General features: G+C 44.2%; 1 protein-coding gene across 14 annotated transcripts in view; it reads right to left on the bottom strand.

Moving 5' to 3' along the window:
- Positions 1-24069, bottom strand: part of LOC119176042 (uncharacterized) — a 475621-nt gene that overhangs the window by 360892 nt on the left and 90660 nt on the right. For all 14 annotated transcript variants that reach the window (XM_075881071.1, XM_075881080.1, XM_075881083.1 and 11 more), the window contains one exon: positions 14658-14815. In XM_075881071.1, the coding sequence (XP_075737186.1) occupies positions 14658-14815 (158 nt within the window). The remainder of the gene's footprint in view (positions 1-14657; positions 14816-24069) is intronic.

Genomic DNA, 24069 nt, shown 5'->3' with positions numbered 1-24069 from the left:
GAGCATCGAAATTCAGTTTTGGAGCAGATTTCTCGGGCAACACATCACTGTTAATTAAATTTTTGCATTCTAGTCAACACAAAAAAATTTTAGTGGTTTTCACTAAGCATGCAATGCTGATCAAGTGACCAAATTTATCCCAAATTCATATATATTAAACCTTAGAAAATCTAATGTGAAAGCCCTGCAACTAAATAAAAAGCATAAGTGGCATTCTAGACCTCAGACGAATAAAAAAATTTGGTGTTAAAATGTTGCAAGGTTCAAAATGTCATTAAAACAATGCATCTAACATGAACAGCACCTGATGATATTTGGTGTTTTTTGGCGCAAGGGCCATTTGATGGGCAAGGAGCGCCAGTTCATTGGACTGGAGATGTGAACAATGATTGTGATTAGCGGCTGTATAAGGGCCTTAAAATTCTTGGTGCTAGGGTGGGTAAAAACATAGAAGTAATAAAATCATGACCATGTCGTGAAATGAGTGCAGTAACAATAGATAACGAAAGTTTGTGACATCAAAAATCGTGATGGACATGTATGGCACTAGCATGAGTGCCTCGATTGTTCACATCCTTGCGTCCAAGGGCCGTGAGGGAAGTGCTTTGTTCAGTGTAGCCACCACAGCGGAGACCTCTCTAGAGAGGTCGTGCTACAGAATCCTCGGGTATATCACATGAAAGGTACATAGTTCTTTCAGAAAAGCAAACAACAATTTATGTGAGTAAGTGGTTCCCTACTAACGAACATTGCTGGGTGAAGTGGTATGTGTTGTCGGCAGGGTAAATGAACGGGTTGTCTCCTCAGCGTGTCTAATTATTTACACTGGGCTAAAATGTAAAGTACAATGAGTGCTTCTCCACATCTATCACACAAAGGTGGATCGCCATCATACAAACGAAATGAATGTGTTGTGTGTGCATGTCCTGTTCTTAACCTGGTAATTATTACTTCTGAGTGGCGTGATTTTGATACTAGCAGCCAATAACCTAGTTACGGCTTGATGACATGCAATTTAGTACCTGTGTGTGTGTCCCATATGCTCTGCCAATAACCCCTGAGCTTTCATTTTAGAAAAGGTTTCAAGTCGAGTGCTGGAACTGGTATTAATGTATTCGTAGCGGTTTTGTTGGTGGATTCAGCTAGCTGGTCCACCAGAACGTTGCCTTGTATTTCACGGTGTCCTGGCACCCAGCAGACTACAGCATGCTGCTTGGAGGAGTAGACTGTGCATAAGAGTGAATAAAGCGACACAAGGACAGGGTTTTTGTGCTTTTTATAAAGTTTTTCAGAGCTTTTACTATGCTTAGGGAATCTGTATATATTATTGCCTTTTGTAGTTTTATTTGTTTAATGTGTTTAACGGCCGCAAGTATTGCATAGGCTTCGCTGGTGAAAATGGGTGAATCAAAGTGCAGAATGTCGGCTTCCGAAAAGGATGCGCCAACAGCTGCGTACGAGACAGAAGTGTTTGTCTTTGAGGCATCCGTAAAGTACTCTGGACATATGTATTTCTATTGCAGTTCTAGGAAATATGTCTGAATATGTGCAATTGGTGCATGCTTCATAACCTCCAAGAAAGACATGTCGCAATCTATCGCCTGCCACTGCCACGGAGGCAGACATACTGCAGGAGCCATCAAACGGTGCTCAAGTGGCGCGCGAGTTTCCTTCGCTAGGCCCTTCACACACAGTGAGTACGGCTGTCTCATAGAAGGTTGTTTCTCAAACACAGCAAGGTTTGACATGTCATTAATTGTAGAATGTGAAGGATTTTCCTTGTCTGCGTTCACTTTAAAGGGATAGGCTGTACTCAAAGACACTTTTTTTTTTAATAATCACCCTAGAGCAATGAAACTTGAGCTGTTTATGGAAATTTTTATGCTGATTTCAAATATATAATTAGTTTTCTTGGAAGTTGCTTACTTTTAGCTCTGCAATATGACAAAGTGAGAACCTTAACCCTTTTGCTTCCCTTCTTTTCATCCCTAATCTTCTGTGATTTTTTGCCATTTATAGTTAAATATGTTTCAAATAAAGTGTAGAATACAAATAACCAATTAAGAAGCACATACAAAATACGTAATGTGCATAAAAAATAACAGACATAAAAAAGCCATATTTCATTTACCGCAGCAAAAGTTTACATAAACTTTTTAGTATAAAATAAAATATTGAAATATAAACGAGATAGTTGTATTTGTAATATTTTTTTAAAAATTTGGACAAAATTTAATACAGATCCGCTCACTAGAAGCGCCCGAAAAAGGAAGCACATATTGGAAAAAATGACAAAGCTTTTGTTTAGATAAAAACGAGTTTTAAAGTTAAATTTGAGTTTTTATTTATAAAACATGTCTATAAATTCGATAAAATTTGCACATCAAAAAGAACAGTCCAACTTGTAGTGGCCACTGCCTCTAAAACACGCCAGCACCATGAGTTTGTCTTTCTCAGCTTTTTCGAGCCGACTCCTCAAAAACATTTTGCTCACAGACAGGGCCCTGAAACACTTGTCAAACTTCTTCCGCTCCCTCTGGCAAAGCTTTGTGCCAACTGCAAGCTAGAAAGAAGTTCGACAGGACTGCGAAATCTAAACTTAGTCCAGTGTCGAGGTCACAACAGTGCCGATGTCATTTTGCAGCCACGTTTGTGTCACATATTGTGGTGCATAATGGCAATGTCGTACCCCCTAAGCTTCCTCACTGTGAGCTCCTTCGACTTCGAGAGATTGACACTGACTCATCCATTGCCGCATCACAAACTTTTTGGCTGATGGCTGTGAATGAATGACTTTTGATGCATTCACTTTTGCAAGCCGAAAACTGCTGCAAATCGGACCAGCTGCTCGTAGCCTATTCCTACAGAGCGCGGCCCCACAGCTGCTTTCACACGAAAACAATGGCTTTTTTCATTCATAACAGAGCTAAATACACTAGAAAAGCATTGTTCAGCTATTATGCTCGACAAGACAAACTCCACAAGTGGGCTTCACACAAATACAGGCGCGCAGCGGCCAATGGCGGTCCCCGATCCATACCTCGTGATAAGCCAGTCGTGGCACTCGAAGAACGCGCAAAAGCATGCTTTTTTTTATTATTTATTGCACCGCATCAGGGAGAGAAAGTGTCATTATTTGAAAAGTGAGGCTCGACTCTTTGCCTCATGCGATCGACAATGTCGAGCGGCGGCGCATTATCGGCGGCAAGGTGCTCGAAGACTGCACACTTTGGGCCTTTTAACAGCCACCTTATGCTCTTTAAACGCAATTTAAAGCATTTCTGATTAAGTCTTGATATGTTTTTTTTTTTTTTTTCAGAACAGTAGAGGTACTAATTTTATAACAACAGGCGAAAACGAAAAATCAATAATTTTGAAGAAAACTCGCGTTTTTTGACCCCCATCTCCCCTTAAGATAATATTTATAAGACATGTAATATCTCTGTAGGTGGAGCGACCATTCGTTCGATTGCACATATAAGCTGTCCATAGGGCTAGTGCAAAAAGCCCGTAGAGAGATGCATGCCTACATGATGAACAGGGTCAAGCATTTTAAAGGCAGTAGGTGTTGCAGACTGATATGCTATTGCCCCTTAATCCAGGCGAGTACGTATGAGGCTTGTATACAAATTGATCAGACACTTCTTGTCTCTTCCCCACATAGTTCGTGACAACACTTTTAGAATATTCATGGCTTTTATGCATTTGTTTTTTAGGTACTTGGTGTGTGGTATGGAGGTTAGCTTGGTGTCCAAGATTAGGCCTAATAATTTGTGTTCTGTATTAACAAAAAGACGTTGCCCATGTAGTTGAATAACAGGTTCGGAATGGACACCTCTCCTCCTGGTGAACAAAACACACTTGCTTTTTTGTGCATTCAGTCGGAACCCATCTTCTTCTGCCCAATTAGAGACTTTGTTCAAACCAAGCTGAACCTGCCGCTCACACATGGCCAGGCCACAAGACTTAAAACCAAGCTGCATGTCCTCGACATATGTGCAGTAAAACATATTTTGAGGGATGGACAAGTGCAAAAACTCATTTTGATAATAAAAAGTGCGCAGCTAAGTACTATCGCGCGCAGTATAAGCTACACCACGCGAGCGCGTGGCTGAGCACGCTGCAAGGTTGTACAGTAGCGCCAATAGTAACATATTTTCGAGCTATCGGGAGAAGGTTTGGCTGTTAGTGAGAATGCACATCACCCCTATTTGCTTTCACGCTCACTCCGGCTTGGCCCTGCGGCGATATGAGTTTCAAAAATCATAACTGCCATCGTGTCTTGACGACCAAATTTTGAGCTACTCGACAAGCCGAGCTTCACAAAACACGTGATATCTAGCCGTGCTCTTTTTGTTTGCTTCGTTTTATTCAATTGGGAATTTCAGACTAATGTGCTGCTTACCGTATTACGTGAAAGCAGCGGTGTCTAGCGTGCACTGTGAAACACTGGAAAGCTTTATTACATTTGAAAATGTCCCGAGTGCCTAACAGTGAGCGCCTGTGGATAGTTTAATTGTCCCAAAAGCAGTACTCTCAACGCTAAATAGCAGGAATGACAAAGAGTGTTCACACTCCTTGGAGTGTTCCTCCTTGGAGTGAACACGCTCCTTGGAGTGAACACTCCTTTGGAGTGTTCACACTCCTTTGGAGGTTGTTGAAGAGCTCCTGAACAAGCGAGGTGTGCGGTGCTTGAAGTGGGTCCCCAAAGGGCCAGACTTCAACATCATTGAGGCTGTATGGGACAGAATGAAGGCTAGGCTGTGTAGAAGAGGGTCACACAGTTCATCTGCCGATGAGCTATGAAGCGCTGTCGAAGAAGAATGGATTCGCCTTTAAAACGAATGCAGTTTCATCGACAATTTGTATGTGTCACTACCGTCCAGAATTCAAAATGTAATTGCCGTGCAAGGGGCCATGACCCGCTACTAAGGCATGGCAACCGCTTTATCTGCTTTCAGTTCCTGTCAGTCACATTCTTGCATCTTAATACTATCAGTGCCGACGCTTCATTGGTTAGTCAGCAGCCGTTCAGCATTGGGTCTGCAACCAAGCACTATTCACGAAGTTACTGGCCGGAATAGAAATTCCAATGTAGTTGCTTCTTATGTTTTTTAGTGTACTTCATTTTATTTTATTTTTGTACACAATTCTGCCTTTTCACAGTACTCGTGATATTATTATGCGCTTAATTTCTTTGACTGCGAGAAATTGACTTTCCTTCGCCATTTCAAGATACACTTAAAGGATATTAGAGAAGAACAAAAAAAAGAGAAAGCAGCACAGCATTTTTTCTCACACAAATATCAGTTACGTTTTTTATTCGAGCAGTACTTTGCTCTCTTTTAATGACCACAAAATTATTTTTGAAAGCCAGGGAAGTTTATTATTCGAGAACATGGAACACGATCTCATGTTGACGTTTTCATGAAAAGTGCTTCGTGCCTCCCCCTTTTCTTGGCGAACTTACTGGGGAGTAGTATATGTTCATAACTAGTGTTAATAAAATGTATTATTAGCGTAGTTACAGAAACAAGCAAATAAACAGCTGCCGTGCCCATAGAATAAATGCTGCTAGTGATCACCGAAATGGTAGTAATAACAACACGTTGGGGATTGACAGCACAGCTCAGCTAAAATTTATTACTAAAGATACTGCACAGCCCGAGTCGTCACCGGCTCTTTATTTTCTAGAGAAGCATGACAAAATCTGAAAGTACCCAATTCATGTAAAACAGTACTTTCACATCCATTCTTGCACAAAGTTAATGCACAAACTTTGATAAGATTCGCACGACATGTCTTGTGGGTGGTGAAGTCACTACACTGTGCTCAAAATTTTTTTCAGTAAAGACAGTATCAGAGACCAAAACGAAGAGCAAAAGGTTCTTTCAAACAAAGAAGGGCGAGGGTGAAAGCAAGCATGTGGGGGTGATGTACATTTGCTGGATCAGCCAAACTATATACTTTGTTGCAGCATCAATAAAAAGTGCAGTCAAAAAGTCTACAGCTGCATCTATGCTTAATTGACATATGTCCGACCAATTTAAGCAAGTAGCTTTTCTGACTATTTTGTCTGTCTGCCATCTGGGACCATGTGGAAGACCTTTGTCTATTGGTGTACTTAGAATGATCGGAAAGTGGTCATTTCCAAAAGGATTGTTGATCACTTTCTATTGAAGCAGGAGTAGAAGTGATGGGGACACAGTGCTGAGATCTATGCATGAGTAGGTTTTGTTGGCGAGGCTAAAGTATGTTGGTTCTTTGATGATGATATGTAAGTTTTAATGGCGCAAGGGCCATGTCTTGGCCAAAGAGCGCCATGGAAAAAGATGAAACAGTGGCAATCATTTACAATGTAACAATGACATGCGAAGTATAAAAAGTAAGATGATGCTACAGGGTTGTATAGGGGCCTGAAATTGCTCGCCTTAAGGCGGATGAAACATAATATCTTAAAACCATGTGCGTGAGGTGAAATAAATAACTAAAGACTAATGGCACTAATAATAGTAAAAGAATAAGGAAAACTTTGGAACCGACATCTTATTTAGCACAATTGCCTCATCAGTGCCCCTTAACACAAGAGCCGTGAGGCAGGGTGCTGTCTATGTGGATACAGCAACCGCAACCTCTGGGTAGAGGCCGTGCTACGGGTCACCTCGAAAAATAGTGTTAAAACTATGTACTTATTTTAAAAATGCCAACAATGATTTTTGTTTAAAATGAGCATCCCTACCGCTAAATATAGAAGGGTGCAGTGAAAGCTGCTATCGATACGGCAGTAAAAAAATGTTTTTTTCTGATAGCATCCACCTCGCTGCACTGGTCAAGGATGTGGAGAACTAAGAAGTGCTTCACCACATTTTTCCCAGCCAGGTTGTTCACCACCACACAGAAGATATGAATGTGTGCTGTGTGTGTGTCCTATTTGTAGCCTGGTAAGTGTTACTTGTGCGTAGCGAGACTTAGATACTGGTGGCCAATTTTCAAGTTTGGGTTTAATAATATGTAGTTTATTTTCAGTCTGGCTATCCTATAGGCCCTGCCAATATGCTCTGAGGCTTTGTTTTAGGAAGTGCTTCATGTCAAGTGCAGGGACAGTCAAAGATGGGTTGGTGGCAGCGTTATCGTGCGCGGATACAGCTAGCTGGTCCGCGGCCACGTTTCCAGCGATCTGGCGGTGCCCTGGCACCCAGCACACCACAACATGCTGTTTGAGTGCGTAGATCGTACATAAAAGCGAGTAAAGCGATACAAGCAAGGAATTTTTGTTTTTTCATTGTTTTCAAAACTGTTACAACACTCAAAGAGTCCGTGTATATAACCGCGCGTTTTCGTTTTGTTTCCTTATTATGTTTGGCAGCCACAGATATAGCGCATGAGCTTTTGTGGTGAAAATGCTTGTTTGTGGGTGCAGAATAAAGGAAGGTGAAAAGAATGGCCAAACAGCTGCATAGGACACAGAAGTGAGAGACTTGGAGGCATCTGTAAAAAATTCAGGGCAAACATATTTGTGTTTAGGTTTCATGAAGTATGTGTGTATATGTGCAATAGGTGCATGCTTTGTCACTTCCACAAAGAATACATCACATTTTATCACCTGCCACTGGCACGGCGGCAGGTTTTCAGCAGGAGCCATGAGACACTGTTGAAAAATTGGCACACCTATTATCTCGGCTAGGCCCCTCACGCGAAGTGAGTAAGGCTGCCTCATAAAGGGGCGATTTCCAAAAAGTGCAGAACTAGACAGATCATTAATTATGGAATGAGTAGCGTGTACCTTATCGCCGTTCATTTTCAGGTAATAGATGAAAGACATGTATGACCTCTGCAGGTAGAGTGACCACTCATTAGACTCAGCGTAAAGGCTCTCTTCAGGGCTCGTTCAATAGGGACCTGTAGAGAGGCGGATGCCATGATGATGTACAGGATCTAGAATCTTCAATGTGCTTGGCCAGGCTGAATTATACACGACTGCCCCATAGTCAAGATGTGAACATACTAGGCTTTTGTACAGATTCATGAGGAACTCTCTCTCGCTGCCCCAGGATGTGTGTGACAGTAACTTCAAGATATTATTTGTTTTCATGAATTAATTTTTAAGGTGTTTGATGTGGGATACAAATGCTAGTTTTGCATCCAAGATTACACCTACAAATTTATGTTGTGTGTTTATGGGCAGACATTTGCCTTTTATGACAATCTGAGGATCAGGGCAAAGCCTCTTTTCTGTGTGAACAGGACACATGTGCTTTTTTGTGGGTTGACTTTGAACCCATTTTCATCAACCTATTTGGACACTTTGTTTATAGCAAGCTAGACCTGTCGCTCCCAAAGGCCGAGGCAACACGATTGAAAAGCTATCTGGATGTCATCGACATATGTGGAGTAAAATATGTTATGGGGGGGGGGATGTACTGACGGAGAGAGTTCATTTTTATAATATAGAGCGTGCAGCTCAGTACGCTCTATATTGCCGTGCAAGGGGCAATATAGAGCGTATTGTGGTACTCCTGTGGTACTCCGGTTTCCTGTACAAACGTTCGGGACAAGACATTGCCCACTCAATCTTGAAATATGCGATAATACAGGTAACTTTCGATGATATTGAACATATTACTACGAATACCAATATGCGAGGGGTCTCTCAATACCCCAAACCTCTACGCTGTATCATAGGCCTTTTCCATGTCAAGGAATACAGATAGAAAAAGCTGGTTACGAACAAAGGCTTCATGTATGCGTGTCTCAATTCGTACGAGATTATATATGGTGGATTGGCCTTCTCGATCTAAACCCGCACTAGTATGGGTCTAGCAGTTTGTTTGATTCTAGGAAGTGGAGTAGGCGGCAATTAATCATTTTTTTGAAAACTTTACAGATGCAACTGGTTAATGCTATAGGCCTGTAATTTGATGCAGACGACGGATCTTTACCTTGCTTCAAAATTGGAATTATCACTGCTTCCTTCCAAGAAGAGGGGATCACACCAGAAAACCAGATAAGATTGTAAAGGGAAAAGAGAGTTTTTTGTGTTTCGGAGGGTAGTTGCTTCAACATCTCATACATTATGGTGTCAGGACCTGGGCAAGATGTGTTACAACAGTTCAGAGCTCTTTGCAATTCTGCTAAGCAGAATGGCTCATTATAAGCCTCGATTTTTTTAGATTTCCTTTGTAGGTTTTCTTCCAACTGTGCTTTGTATTTTTGGAATGCATCAGAGTAGTGTGAGGAGCTGGATATATTTTCGTAATGTGAACCAAGAATGTTGGCTTTGTCCTCCAAGCTTTCTCCGAGGGTATTTACTAATGGGAGAGAATATGTTTGTAGGCCTTTAATTTTCTGGTCTTTGTTCCACACTTTTCTTTCATCTGTGTATGAATTGATGCTCGTAATAAACTTTGTCCAGCTCTCTTGTCTGGCTTGTCTGCGTGTTCTCCTTGCCTGCGATTTTACCTGCTTAAAATTTTCCAGGTTTTCTACTGTTGAAAAATCACAGAGCAATGCCCACACTTTGTTCTGAATCATCCGAGCTTTTCTACAGGCATCATTACACCATGAAACTCCCCGTATAGAACTCATTTCTTTCGCTATAGTCAGAGAAGACAACTCAGGCCATGTCATGTGGGTAAGAGTTTGGTACTGTTCCCAATCAGCTGAGTCAAGCTTCCACCTCGGAACCTGCGGCGATAGTTGGCCTCTTAGGCACGCTCAAGATGATCGGGAAGTGGTCACTCCCACAAAGGTTTTTAAGAAGATTCCATTTAAACTCGGCTAAAAGTGATGGTGATGAAATGCTAAGATCTATCGAGGAGTATGAATTGTTTGCGAGGCTAAAATATGTAGGCTTCTTTGTATTTAAGAGACATAACCTAGACGAATAAAGAAGCTGTTCAATGAGACGTCCTCGAGTATCACAGCACATTGCAGCGCATGCGAGCGTCACCTTACAGGGAATTGTGTGCATTAAAGTCCCATAAAATCATAAAGGGTTCTTGGAGTTCGTCTAATAATGATTCCAATCACGCCTTTAAGCTGATAGTGAGGTTGTATATACAGAGAGCATAAGGTGATGAGTTTGTTAAAAAGTACAGCTCGAATGGCCACTGCCTCAAGGGCTGTCAGGAGCTTCATCTGCTGGCATGCCATACTTTATCAGCTATAATGATGATACGGCAGCATCTTCACGGCCCTTTCGGAAAGTAATGTATTAGCGGAGAAAGCTCCTGTATTTAGGAGTTAGGTGTGTTCCTCGCACACACAGCACTTTACTGCGAAGTTCTTGTACATCACATAGATTTCTGAGTAGCCCACTAGCTCACTGAATGATTTTATCCATTATGAATTAAAAAAAGTGCTGTGTGTAGACAAGGTTGAGATTCGTTACTTTTACAGGGCCTTTGTGAGGCCCTGTAATTGGTGTTTAATCTTTTTTGAAGCGGTCGACAAGAGGTCGCCACTCCTTTGGCGCTACCGGCGCCGTTTGGATAGAATTTGTGTCCGTAGCCGCCTGTGAGGCACTGGACCCCTACTCCAAAGAGCAATTTAAGTGTCACTTTGACTTTGCCTCAGTCAATGAAGTCTATGCCACCACCGGGAAGGAGGTTGTTGGGGCCTCCTTGGTCTCCTCATTGTTCTGGCTGCTGCCAGGGCTTGTAGAGGCCACCGGTGTAGACTGGTTGGCTGTGGGCGGGGCAGCGCTGCCTGCTCCCACCAGAGGGGCGGGTGGCTTTAACCTGGGCACGCTAGACGTGGTCCAGATAGCCGCCAAATGCATTTGTGGTGCCACCCCTTGTTGTACCACTTCAGCGAAGGAAGTTCTCAGTGTGAAAGAAGGTGAGACTCGCTTTCGTGCTTCAAGGAATGCTATATTTTCGTTAACTTTTATGGTGGTAATTTCTTTTTCTCTTTTCCAGACTGGGCATGCTCTGCAGTATGCGGCATGGCTGCCTTTGCAGTTTGCACAGTGAACCTCATCATATTCGCACTCATCAGTACCGTGACCAGTTATGCCGCATTTACCACAAGTAAGCTGACCTCAACACGTCTGGGATCCATGCCTGAATCGCTGGCATTTAAAGCAACATCGCAACGTAGGAACGTACGGACACACACGAAGTTTTACGTAGCCGGTTTTGAGTGTCTGGGGTAGATTGCTTGAATTGAAAGTAAGTACTAGGTGCTTTGTTGCGGTTTCAGTTTTGTTGCGTCTAAATTTTATGCGCTGTACATGTGTTATGCCTTGGTCTTTCCATCCGTCAAAAAGTTCCTCTTCACTTAGTGTCATAAGGCCTTGATCAGATGCTACGCCTTTCACGGAGTACCATGTGTAATAATTGATACAGGGATATTTCCAAACGCTACGAGGTGTGAAAGTTTGTTTACTGTTCTCTGTCTTTTATTTCGAGGTAACTGACCTCACTTGCCATCTTTGTGGCCTTACAGCCGGTCCCATTGGTGTCTTTTAAGTACTTGGCCACGAAAAAAGGTGATATTGCTCTGGCTTTAGTTGATATTTCTTCACACTGAAGAACATGGTATCTTGGGAAACTTTTAATATTTTGGGAGAAAAACAAAGAGGATGCATCGATGCGTACCCTTTTCAGGGCACGAACCGGTTAAAAGAGGATTCTGAGGTTCCATGAAAAATGGCTACTTCGGCAGTAATATGGCTTCTGTGACAGATACAGGTGTGGTTCCGAAAGAGGGGAGTTTTGAGAGATTTTCGTACTGGGCCTTGCTTTGTACTGCGAGAAGGTCTCCACTAGCCTGATAACCTGTACCGAGGGTATTGGTGAGCATTTTGATACGACAAATGAAGTGATTTTTCTTGAGTTCTTTTGTGTTTCACAGTCAATCACATGGAAGTGCGTAAAATTTCTCTGTGTTTTAGGAAGACATTCAGCATTTCTTCGGTGCACACCCTGTTAAAGGGAGGACAATCAGACAGTTTGGGGAATAGAAAAGAGGCCATAAAGTATATATAAATGAGGCAGCCATGCCAGCCTCCAACACGGAGCCCAACATGGGGACGCAGCAGTACAATGATAAAAAGGCATGCCAGCACCAGCTGTACAAAGCCACTATAACCCAATACTATGTGACCAAAAGAGGGCACATACACAGGGTTAACCTTTGCTACATGGAAGATGGAAGTAAAAAGAAATAAGAAGACGACAGGAAAGATTGAAAGAGAGAAAAGACGAAGATGTAGGAAGAGAGAGATAGGAAAAGGCGACTGCCGGTTTCCCCTGGGTGGGTCACAGCCCAGGGATGCTGTCTACGTGAAGCCGGGGCCAAAAGGGTGTGTTGCCTCTGCCGAGGGCCTTAAAGGTTTAATCACACGGATCCCCTTTTACCCGGACGTGGCAAAGCTATGCACTAGGCTAGGCGTGGGAGAGGTCAAAACCCCCCATTAGCTCGGGTCCGTGGTGTTGCTACACACCAAACGCCTGCTTCGGCGGATGCCCCTGTGGTGGATGAAAAGCAACTCAAGACTAGAGATGAGCTACTATATAACAAAGTTATCTTAATGGTAAACCAATAGGGCTCTATACAAATGTAAAAAACCTATGTTCCAGTCATTTAAGTGCTACAGCCGACACGAGAACCACGAGATAATTCAGATCCGCTCGCCCTGCTATTGCTAGACAATTAAGTGAATTTTTTTTTATTACGATAGAAATTGTATGGACACTCGAGGGGTTTTCGCCGTTCCCGCCATGTTTTGCGTAAACTACAAGTTGGTACCACTCCTCATGCATCGTGAGTTTGACCCGCATGTAAAATTGTGCAAGTTGAGGTCATAAGTGCTACTCAAGCAGAGATTAAATGAGATGACCTATCTACGCCTCTTGGAGGGTGTACGCGTCAGCATCCCACCGCGTGTTAAAACTGTCATCAAATGCTCAAGCAGAGAGGAAACACGCTGCCCATCTTAAACAAGCATGAAAAGACGAGGGGGAAACAGAGCGGTTGCTCGATGAGCAGCAGCCGTGAGCATTGATTCTATCCGAGGACGTAGTTGCGATAGCTAGAATGTCTCAAGGCGTTTGTTCACCTCTTCTCGTGAATCGAGGCACTCTAGCGATAGCTGGAGTGCGCAGTATCGATAAGCATCAGCGTCCAGCTCGCAAACCGTTCTACGTTGGTGTGCTCTCAACGGGAAAAGATTGTGCGATAAGAGCATTTCTTCTTCGAGTGGATGTACCTATTTTATTTTACACCAGCTTCTTCTAGTTATCATTGTCGAGATGTCGGATCCAAAAGAGTTAGCTGTCAGTCTTCCCATTGCCACGAGTTCGTAATGTCAACGAAGGCAGCAGGCGCTGTTTTCATGATTTAACTTTTTATTTAGGCCAACCTGTCCCCGGAAAACGAAATGTGACTCTACAAGCAATACATGCTGCAGACTGATAGCAGTGAACATAGGGCGTCCGCCGATGCATCAGCATTTACACATGTGCCATCGAAGATTCCAGCGTTATCACTAGAGGCCGTGTAATCTCATCGAAAGGTTCTAATATTATCTAGATGGTCACCAGTCATTCGGGTGCAATTTTCTCAAGGCAGAGTTATACGCGTAATGGTGCAGTAGCAAGAATAGAAAGGAGCGCGTGCACTATGATCAGCAAAACATTAAAAATTCACCGGTGGCACAGACTTTTTTTTTTCAGCTTATATTGTGAAAAAACTCGCCGCACCGTTGCTGAGCAACTGCCGAGCATAGCATGCGCTCGCAGTTGTTCAGCAATGGTGCGGCAAGTATTTTGCAGCACCACTGCCGTCTTTAAAGTTTGCCTGACAGCTTGGCTGTTAAAATATATGCAGAGTGGTATAATAAGGTATGCATGCAAGTGCCAACTTAACAAGAACCATGCATCATGTTCAGGTGGCACAAAATTCATGCTGATCCGAAATACGACGTTTGATATGGACACCGTTGCGTCCTTTGTGTAGCCCACGCGCGTAGCTCGGTCAATGAGGAAACTCTCAACTAAATTTGCCATTGCACGTGCAAATAGCCGTTCAGGTGTGGCTTGGCGCAGTAGGTCGGATCGGCGCATTATGGCGCAATCAGCGTAGAACTTTCACCCTTGGATATTGATTGATTGATATGTGGAATTTAACATTCCAAAACCACCATATGTTTATGAAAGACGGCGTAGTGGAGGGCCCCGGAAATTTTGACTTCCTGAGGTTCTTTAACGTGCACCCAAATCTGGGCACATGGGCCTACAACATTTGTGCCTACATCGGAAATGCAGCAGAATACTTTAGCCACTAGACCACCGTGGCGGAGTCCACCCTTAGATATGGCATCATTCATATAGGTATAGCTATTTATACAATAACAGTAGATTGATAAAACTTATTGTTCAAAGAGCATGTGTGATTGCAAATAAAACATTAGTTGCAAGCTAGTGATGTGTGTGTGTCTCTCTTTTGGTGTCTTTGTCGTGGTGCTTTATAACCATATGAATGATGAACCCCAACCAACTAGCCCAGCAATGTGCGTTAAGAAAGATAAGGCAGCAATTCCACCCACAACTGATTACACAGAGAAAGCTTTCAAGGACTTGCTTTTAAGGGCTTGCAGAATAAGCAATAAAAGGATCATGCAAAAAATAACCCGTCAAACATGTGGCACTCACGTGTCATCTTCAGTTTTTTCTTCTGGTACCTCAGATGAATCTTCATCTCCTACCACTCGGTCATCATGCTGGTAAAATGCACCTTTCTTGGGGATGTACTGAGGGTAGCGCTTGTCTTCATCAAAGTCCAAAACTTTATCTTGGAGATCAACGTTCTCCTGAAAGAAACATCAGGTTCATCTGATTTTACAGGTGGAGCTCACAGAGACCGAAGGAATAATCCTGTACTTTTGCTTTCCAGCTCACACAACTGCCCAGAAGTAGGCTCTAGCGTATTTACTTGCATAGTAGGTGCACTGCCACTTTGGTAGAAAGATATCAATTTTTTTTTATTTACACGCATAATAAGTGCACCTTGAACTTGGGCATGATCAGTAGTTCTGTCCTGTATCAATACGATTGTATTTTCACCCCCTCTTACATTAATTGAAGCGAGAAGAAAATAAGAAAAAAGACAGTGGCAGCACTGCGCCAGCTTCACGGGTCACGCAGTGGGAAAGGGCAGTTGCCTTTGTTTCAGAGTACATTTGCACACCGCGCTGGCGTGGCTCCTATCGTTAGACGGCTGCATGCCCTACGCATGAAACGTGTGATCGCGTCCTAGTCAAATGCCAATTGAGTTTGTTGTTGGGAAAAGCATCTTCGTTATCGCGTTTGCTACCTCATTAAAACGTTCAACTTTCCAACGCATGCTTTCGCCATTGCTGCCAATACCGGAATCGCACAAGCTCAGAGGACTTTTGTCGCCATTTATTTCCTGGCTGCGAACATAAACAATGTGTTATGCACGCTGCGCTAGGATTAGTGCTTGAGTGCCATCTTTTTGACGCCCAATCTTCATGTTGTCTAGTACAAGCTCCCCGACACATGACGAACCGTAGGCTAGGCCTTAATCACTGTTCATGCTTTTTGGTGGCGGTCGAAGGCAATCAAAGTTGTTGTTTTGACCGGAATCAATGGAAGTCGAACACGGTTATATCGAACCCACATATACCGAATGTTCGAGTATATCGAACTCGCAAGTTATCTTTTTGAAATTCGTTTGTAAAAGTATAGAAATTCGCAATTTTATATTGAGCGGTATTTTTACCCACCTTCAGATATATCGAACGCCGTGTGAGCTGGAAGGCGCGCTTCAGCACTTGCCCCCCCTCTCTCCCGCAATCTTCGGGGCTCCACAAGCGAGGTGGACCAAAACGCTCGAAAAAGGTAAGGGCGAGAGGGCTCGGACTGGGCAATCTCCAACTTGCGGAACGGCTTTTTTTTTCTTTCTCATGCATTTTCCGCATACTCACGTGTCGGCTCAGAGAGCGGGAACGAAGAAGCCGACCTTCTCCTCCTTTTTTCTATTAATTTTTGTTCCTCCTTTGCAAGGTTTGATCAGCCAACCACAGCTCACGCCTTTTGCTGTTGCCCTTGCAGGTATCCATCATCTCGCAAGCACTTTGTTGCTCTCGAACTATCCCGTCATCCACGTACCACCGCATGTGCCGCATTTCTCTTTTGCATGCAGTGTGTGCAAAACCGCTGCGGACTTGAAATGTCGACTTCTCGTATAGCTATAGCCAGTGTGGAAAAGCGCAATACCCTTGAATTTGCAACGAAGTTGAGGACTATTCTGCGTGTTGAGGCGGGCAGAAAATGTTCGCTCATTGCGGATGACTTGGGGACACCACAAAGCACTGAGTACCTTGTTGAAAACTAAGGCAGATATCACAGCAAAGGCGGTGCGCTTCTGCCCATGGGAATGTAGAAAAGGCACTCTATTTTTGGTTTCTAGAAGCACACACGAAGAATTTTCCGATGGATGGCCCGATGCTGATCGCCAAGGCCAAATGGTTTGCCGCTGCTCTTGGGAAAACAACTTCTCTGAAAACAGCTGGTAGCTTCACCAATTTAAGCAGTGCTACAAAATCTTTCGCAAAACGATTTCTGGTGAAAGCGAAGCTGTCAGCAGCCAGGACATCCAGCAGAGGATGACAAAGGAGTGGCTGGAAATCTCCACGAAGTTTTCTCCCACAGAGATCTTCGATCCCTGGCGAGATGTGAAGACGGACACAGTGGGCAACTGTTTCCGCAAGGCAGGCTTCGAGATGGTGCAACTTGTGTGCCACCAGTGAAGATGGTGCAACTTGGGTGCCACCAGTGAAGACGAGGAGGAGTGCATAGACTACGCGTTTCGTGAATTGTGATAAGATTGAGAGTAGGGTTTCGAACATTTCAAAAACGAAGAGGCAGGCAAAGGTTAGCGATGTTTTTTCACGCAAATATAACATTCTGTTGCGGAGTGTGAGTGGAATTAGTTGTCATTCTTGAATGCAGCTATTGTGGTGATAATCCTCTTCAGGTAAGCTCTGGGGGCCTCAATTTTTTTATATCGAATTTTTCATATATCGAACTTATTTGCGATCCCCTTCGAGTACAATATATCCACGTTCGACTGTACCTCTGTTCAGGGACTCTACTTGAAGTAAATGGGGCTTAGGTGGTGCTTGTAAAATTCAAATAGTGGTTCCTGATTCAATTAAAACGTCTTAGATATGAGATGCGGGCCCATGACATCAAAGGATCAGTATCGTTTAGTGCACAAAATTTCAGTCGTGATAATGCACATATTCGAGGTAGCCTGAAACGTAATTGATGAATTTAGGCGAAGGCGTTTTTTTCTTTTTTTGTGTGTGTTTTTTTCTCACATTCAGTTCGTTGGCAATGCAGGTCTATAGATGTTAATTTTTGGACATTTCAATGCACACCACAACGCACACAAGATTCTCAGACATGTGAGACTGCACAAAATTCTCAGACATGTGAGACATGTGAGACTGTGAGACCAACCTCCTTTCACACGCAGTGACCTCAACTCGGCTTTCGGCAATGTGACGCAGCCCACAGCTCATCAATTGGTCTAAGCCAGGTCTCAACAAATAGTAATGAAGCCAATGTCGCCGATCCCAGAGTTGGCGACATTGATGCGCGACAAAAGATGCGCGAGCTTGTTTGGAGTCTGAGCCTGTTGATTGGTCCTATAAAAAAACTCCTGTGCTGCCTATGAGTTTAATAAAGAGGAACAGTCAATCACTCATATTTCTGCTGATGTTAAAGACATGTATTACAATATTCTTCAAGCAGAGGTCATTGCAACAGTGCAGGACTGCACCGACATTTACAGTAACATTCGGTTCTAAGACAAGTGTGGCTACCTGAATCGGCAGCGTCTGTGCATCCAGTCAGTGTACTTTGAAAGATCAGTTTTTGTGCAGAAAGATGGAATACGTTGTGGTGTACACGTATCCTGAAGGAGTACGGCCACCAGCGTGGGTGCGGTCTTGGCGAGCTGCAGGGCACGCGTTAACCGTCGCCGTGGCGAGAACACGATACTGCTGAAGTCGCAACACTTTATTGTGGACACCAAACGCAGTACAGCCCGTTGCAAAAAGGCGCGGCGGGAAAGCAAGTAGGCTTATCCACGCCACGGGCACAAAGTACTACACAGGGTGCCACGAGCATGTCTCCGCGGTAAAGGTGATCTACGGAGACACCGGGACCAAGGTCCGGTTGCTCGAGCGAGGGCAAAGGCGCTCGCGTTGGCTTCGAAGGGAGACGAGTCGGCGCAGCGAGGCCACGCACTAGGACACCGTACCGCCCTTCGGCCGTGCGTACGCAGCAAGGACACAAAAGGTGAGCGTTCGCCTCGAGCGCAAGGCCCCGTCAGCGAAGTCCGACGAGCCCCGAATGACGGGAGTTGACGGACGGAAAAGATTGCGTGGCTCACCGCTTGCTGTCCTAGAGAGTACTGTCCGCTCCCGATGCAGCGCGCGAAAACCTCTCGGGAGTCCTTGCGCGCCACCCCACAGTCAACATCCGCTTCCGGGTGAGGGAGTTAAACGTTACTCCGCTCTCCCACCACGGCAGACAGCAAAGGAGGGCAGACATGTCGGGACATGAGAACGGCAGAAAAGGCGGCAAAGCCCGCGCAAAGGCAGCGGGCTAGCTTCAATTCCCAGAACGTACAGGTTCAAGCCTGGTGCCAGTCCTGTCGAACATGTTCATGGCACAGGGAGACCAGGAGCACCAGACTAATCTGAATGGGTGACATGTGGTTGCATGTTTCTACAACAATTATTATTGTTTGTGTTTTCATTCCACAATGAATACCTCTGTAAATGTGGAAGAAATCATATCGGTATATAATGTCACTTCCTAGTTCGGGGTTCACTTACAAACTATCAACTAATACAAAAATAAAATTTGCGGATGTCATGATTTTTGAGGGCAAATGGTATACCTGCTGGGAATAAGCAATTGTCATGAATTTATCTCAGCAGCGCTTGCAAAGGGTTGAATTGAGAGAGAGACTCCAGTGGGCCATAATACGGCAAGCCCATTTTATTATTACACAAGATGGCAAAACATGAATGAACCTTCAAAAATCACCCGTACTAGAAACATGCACACAGCAACCGGCTATCCCAGGAAACCAGAACTAATACTAATCCAAGTCAAGTTCGATCTTTACCCCCAATTTGTCTCAAGCAAAAATGGCGTCTTAATGGCTACACTCATGCGCTCTCATCATAGCAGAACCTCCTTACTGTTCAGATGACACCCTCGGATATACCTACAGCAAAGTGTTACCGCCTTGCCGTCATCGTCTTCAGCACGCGTCCGCTTGACAATCCACTCGTCTTCATTGCCAATGTGCCGGTCTTGTTCGTCATCTTTAGCCTGCTTGGTCAAACCCAACTCGTCCATGGCCTATGATGACACACTCCAATGACTGGTGTGGGCCACATCCGTTCTGGCTTGAAGTAAAAGAACTTATCCATGGCCTATGATAACGCACCCCGATGACTGGTGTGGGCCACATCCATTCTGGTTTGAAGTAAAAGAGCTGTTTTTCCCCAAGAAACTGCTGTGCAAGGTTGCGGCAAGTCCAGGCAGCCTCAATCAGGACCACCGAGGTCGACGGCCATTTCCCAGACCTCTTACCTCGACAGCCATCAGAACCGGGCAGCTACTGCTTTCGTTGCTGACCTTCCTGACGTTCACAATTCAAAGCTCCTCAGTACAGTAACAGCTTATTCGTGATTTTCCATCCCAGTTCAGGTCCCGTGCCACGAGCCTTTTTTTTGTATGTGAATCTCGTACGTGAACGTGGCAAATCTGCCTATTGTCAGAGTCTCACACACTGACGCCGCACTCCAGGATCCAGCATGTGCCTCGTGCCCTCTTACTCATGACAGCGGTAAAGAGTGATAAAAGCATCTTCAGCTTTGATTCCAGACATTCAAAAATTGGTAATTGGTAAAATGAACTGTTGTATATGCCTGCATTCTCAATAGCTCAAAATCATGAGCACTTGCAGCAGCTAAAAAGCCTGATGAACCGAGTGGACAGATGCAATTACCTGGATGCCCTGGTAGCATCCTTGGCTGTGAAGCTGTTAAAGGACTTAAGAACTAGCGACAATGAATGCCTACTGTGTTGCCATGCATTCATGTTTAACACAGACTAAAGAAAATCGCAAACAGGTTTGGCATACCCAGGGTTTTTACGGCTCCTAACAAAATCTCACTATATTGAAGATCACAACAATCAGCAGCAGTACGAAATTGTGCCCTTTGGTCGAGTTCATTGCATGCGAAAAAGAAGTTGTATATTGTGTACGCCTGTCCTGCGGAAGGAAGTATACTAGACAAACCGCAAGGTGCATGAACACACAACTGCCAAGAAATAACTATAACTGGAAGTAGATTCATCACCATTATCATCATCAGCCTGACTACGTCCACTGAGAAACAAAGGCCTCTCCCATGTTCTGCCAGTTAACTCGGTCCTGTGCTTGCTGCTGCCAATTTATACCCGCAAGTTTCTTAATCTCATCTGCCCACCTAACCTTCTGTCTCCCCCTAACTCTCTTGCCTTCTCTGGGAATCCAGTCAGTTACCCTTAATGACCAGCAGTTATCCTGTATACGTGCGACATGCCCGGCCCATGTCCATTTCTTTTTCTTGATTTCCACTATGATATTCTTAACCCCGGTTTGTTCCCTGACCCACTCTGCTCTCTTCTTGTCTCTTAAGGTTACACCTACCATTTTTCTTTCCATTGCTCGCTGCGTTGTCCTCAATTTAAGCTGAACCCTCTTTGTAAGTCTCCAGGTTTCTGCTCCGTAGCTAAGTACCGGCAAGATACAGCTGTTATATACATTCCTCTTGAGAGATAGTGGCAATCTACCTGTCATGATTTGAGAGTGCTTGCTAAATGTGCTCCACAACATTCTTATTCTTCTAGTTACTTCAATCTCATGGTTCGGCTCTGCGGTTATTACCTGCCCTAAGTAGACATACTCGTATACAACTTGAAGTGCACTATCATCTATGGCTACACATTAAAAATGTGTCTATGTCATCCAAACGTCAATCACACCATGCACCATGATTGTATCACGGTGCAATAACTAAAAAAAAGGAGGGGGAATCATCAAAGCCTTCACCATGCACTGCCCGGACGTTCATACTTATGCTAGCACTCTTTCACGACCAGTAAAAGAAGCTGAGGGTCATTCCTTTAGTACAGAGAAGCAAATAGACCTCGGGACAAGTGGGAGCTTGGTTGAGTATAGTATTTCTTGATGTTTTTCGTGCCCTTGTGGATAGGTTTCATTTTATCATTTTTTTGCCATGACTCTGTCAAAATAAACAGTTGTTAGTTTGCATTTGTGTTGCCCCGTGCCGTTCTCTATACGGCATTTCGTTTTGCTGTAGTGTGCTATAGGGCTAAACAATTGTCAGAAAATTTATTTTAACAGTATCGTTTTGCATTTTAATACCAAAATTGCTTAACATATGAAGCCAAGGTGCTTCTGTAAGGTGTTTGAAGTTAAAAAATATTACTGTTATATTTCTGCAAAATTTTGCCCCGATGTTCTATGTTTGCATTTTTTCTCTCATAATATTTCACTATGCAATACACTTCAACCTCGATGTAATGAACCCAGATATATTGAAATACTGGTTATAACAAAGTAAAGAAAGATAGTCTTGCAATAGATAGTGTTAGGAATAAACTATTATAACAAATTTTTCGACATAACAAACCTATTTTTGTGTAAGATGCAAGTTTGTTATAATGAGGTTTGAGTGCAATACCTCAGTAATGAATATTTACTTCAAGTAAGGTATATTACCAACATCCGAAGTTTGTATATTTAAAGCAGCACTGACATCAATTTTCAAGATTGAGATGTGCCCATCATTCAATCACTTGGTATGCATAGGTCTTTTATGCCAAGTTTGAATGGTGTCTGATGCGTCAAAGTTATTTTATTTCGACGTCAAACAGCGTAAAAAGTTAAGGAGAAAAAATGAAAAATAGACTGCCCTGCAACATCGACACTAGTGCTACAAGTTCGGTGTGATACATTCCACAAATAGCATCCTGAGTGATGATACCCTAGCAACGATGATGTCGACGATCTCCGAGTGTGTTTGGAGCCAACTCCCGGCCACGCTCTCACAAGTGGCTCTCCTTGCCCTGTTGAAGCGTGCGTGCAACTCATTACGTTGCATCGACTCATTTGCGTTATGCTCCTCTGCATGTGAGTACGATCACTCAGAGTGACAATACGTGCCACAAAGTCGAAGAACTGCTGCGTAGTGAAAATCTGCGCGTCCAGGCAAAGAAAAAGTGAAAAGTGCGTGCCGTTTCATGCCTTTCCAAGCCACGAACATCAATGCAGCCAGTGGGTTGACTTCATACGCGCCGTTCCACAGAGAGACTGGACGCCTCTGAATAACAGCTGCATTTGCTCCCTTCACTTGGTGGCGAGCTGCTACAGGATAAATTCTGTGTTGGCGAACCAGTTAGGTTTCACTGGCAGTACGAGGCCTCTTCTCGAGGCCAGGGCTATTCCTACCGTGTGCCCTGCTGCTTTCAGCTGCAGCAGGACGTGAGGTGCGTAATTGGTGTTCTTGAGTTACGACAGCACGGCCAGGACTGATAAATATATTTCATTTCACACGGAGCTTGTCAAGCAAAAATCATGGCGAATCACAGCGATACCCAATTCCAGTTCACTGTCATCATCACTTGCCGATGTTGACCGCGACGATGGCGAGGACAAGGATGTTGGCGACAGAGGCATGTCTACGCTTTCAGAGACACAGCTGGACTGACTGTACGTGCGCTCCTAGAAGACAAAACGCCATCTTGATGTCACCATTTATTGTGGAAGAGGCATCAGCTGTGCAGCTGCCTCGACGTGGCCACAAGGTAGCGCTGCCAGCACTACCATTTGGCGGGCTTTCCATTAATTTTGAAAAGTGTTCGATAGCGAGTACATTAATAAATATTACAGATAATCATTCGTCACTCAGATGCATTAGAGATCACAAATCGCTACTAGGGGGTCCAAAGCTACTCGTTGATGCAAAAATCTTGACATGAGTAAATTTGATGTCAGTGCTCCTTTAACGAAAAAAAAAAATCATGTCATTCAGAATATTATCATTTTGCTTCATATTCAGGCACAATTACACCACATGGTGCTCCAACTAGAAGTCAGTTTTGCAGCTTATTTAAAGCAAACAAATGGTTATTCTTATATGGCAAGTTTTACCATTTCATATTTTGTTTTAAGGAATAAAAATCAGTTTTGACATTATACAATCACTCCAATGGGGAACTTAAAAAATTGCTTCTCATTCTTAAAGCAAAAAAAAAAATTTAGCAACGAAGCTCAACATTTATTAAAACCAATTTGTTTGTGTGAGGATTCGAGAAAAACGACAACAACGAAGGTGCGGGACAACGCACGTGTGATTACGAGGCAACTGTGCGCCAATCAGCTGATGACTTGCGGTGGCCCATAGAAGTGGCGTTCCACGATTGGGCCACATACGATCATTACGTGGTGGTAGGCTTTGTGGCTGTGGACGAGCGAAAGCAGCGGGTGACAGAAGGCAGCGGGCCGAAGCGTCGGACGCAGGCGATTTAGGTTCCGGCCAGGGAACGCGGCCGTCCACGCTGCTGCCGTCTAACCACCAGCTGGGGCGGCATTGCCGGAACAAGTACTGCATCTCGGGGCGCGGCCTGGCCTGCTGTTCTCTTCCTTGCTGAGGGCATCGCGGATCTCGACGAGGCGTCTCCACGGTCAGCCGTTCGGCACAGCGATGAACCCGGCCTGGCTAATGGTCACGGTTGCGCAGAGCATCGCGTCTCGACGCAAGCTGTTCGCTGGACGCGCTGGCCCATTAAACCCATGGAGCATCGCGTCACCAATGCGGGTTGACTGCTCCGTAGTCGCACCTATGCCATCAAGCGCCGGTGTCACAAGAGCATCGCACATTGGCAAGTGAGCGCATTCCATAGCGCCTTTCCACCGCCTCCAGCCCTGCATGTCATCGGCGTC

This window comes from Rhipicephalus microplus, chromosome X (genome assembly GCF_043290135.1).
Source record: "Rhipicephalus microplus isolate Deutch F79 chromosome X, USDA_Rmic, whole genome shotgun sequence".
Taxonomy (NCBI): domain Eukaryota; kingdom Metazoa; phylum Arthropoda; class Arachnida; order Ixodida; family Ixodidae; genus Rhipicephalus; species Rhipicephalus microplus.
Note: the sequence above shows the minus strand (reverse complement) of the source record. Positions and strands in the feature narration are given on the sequence as shown.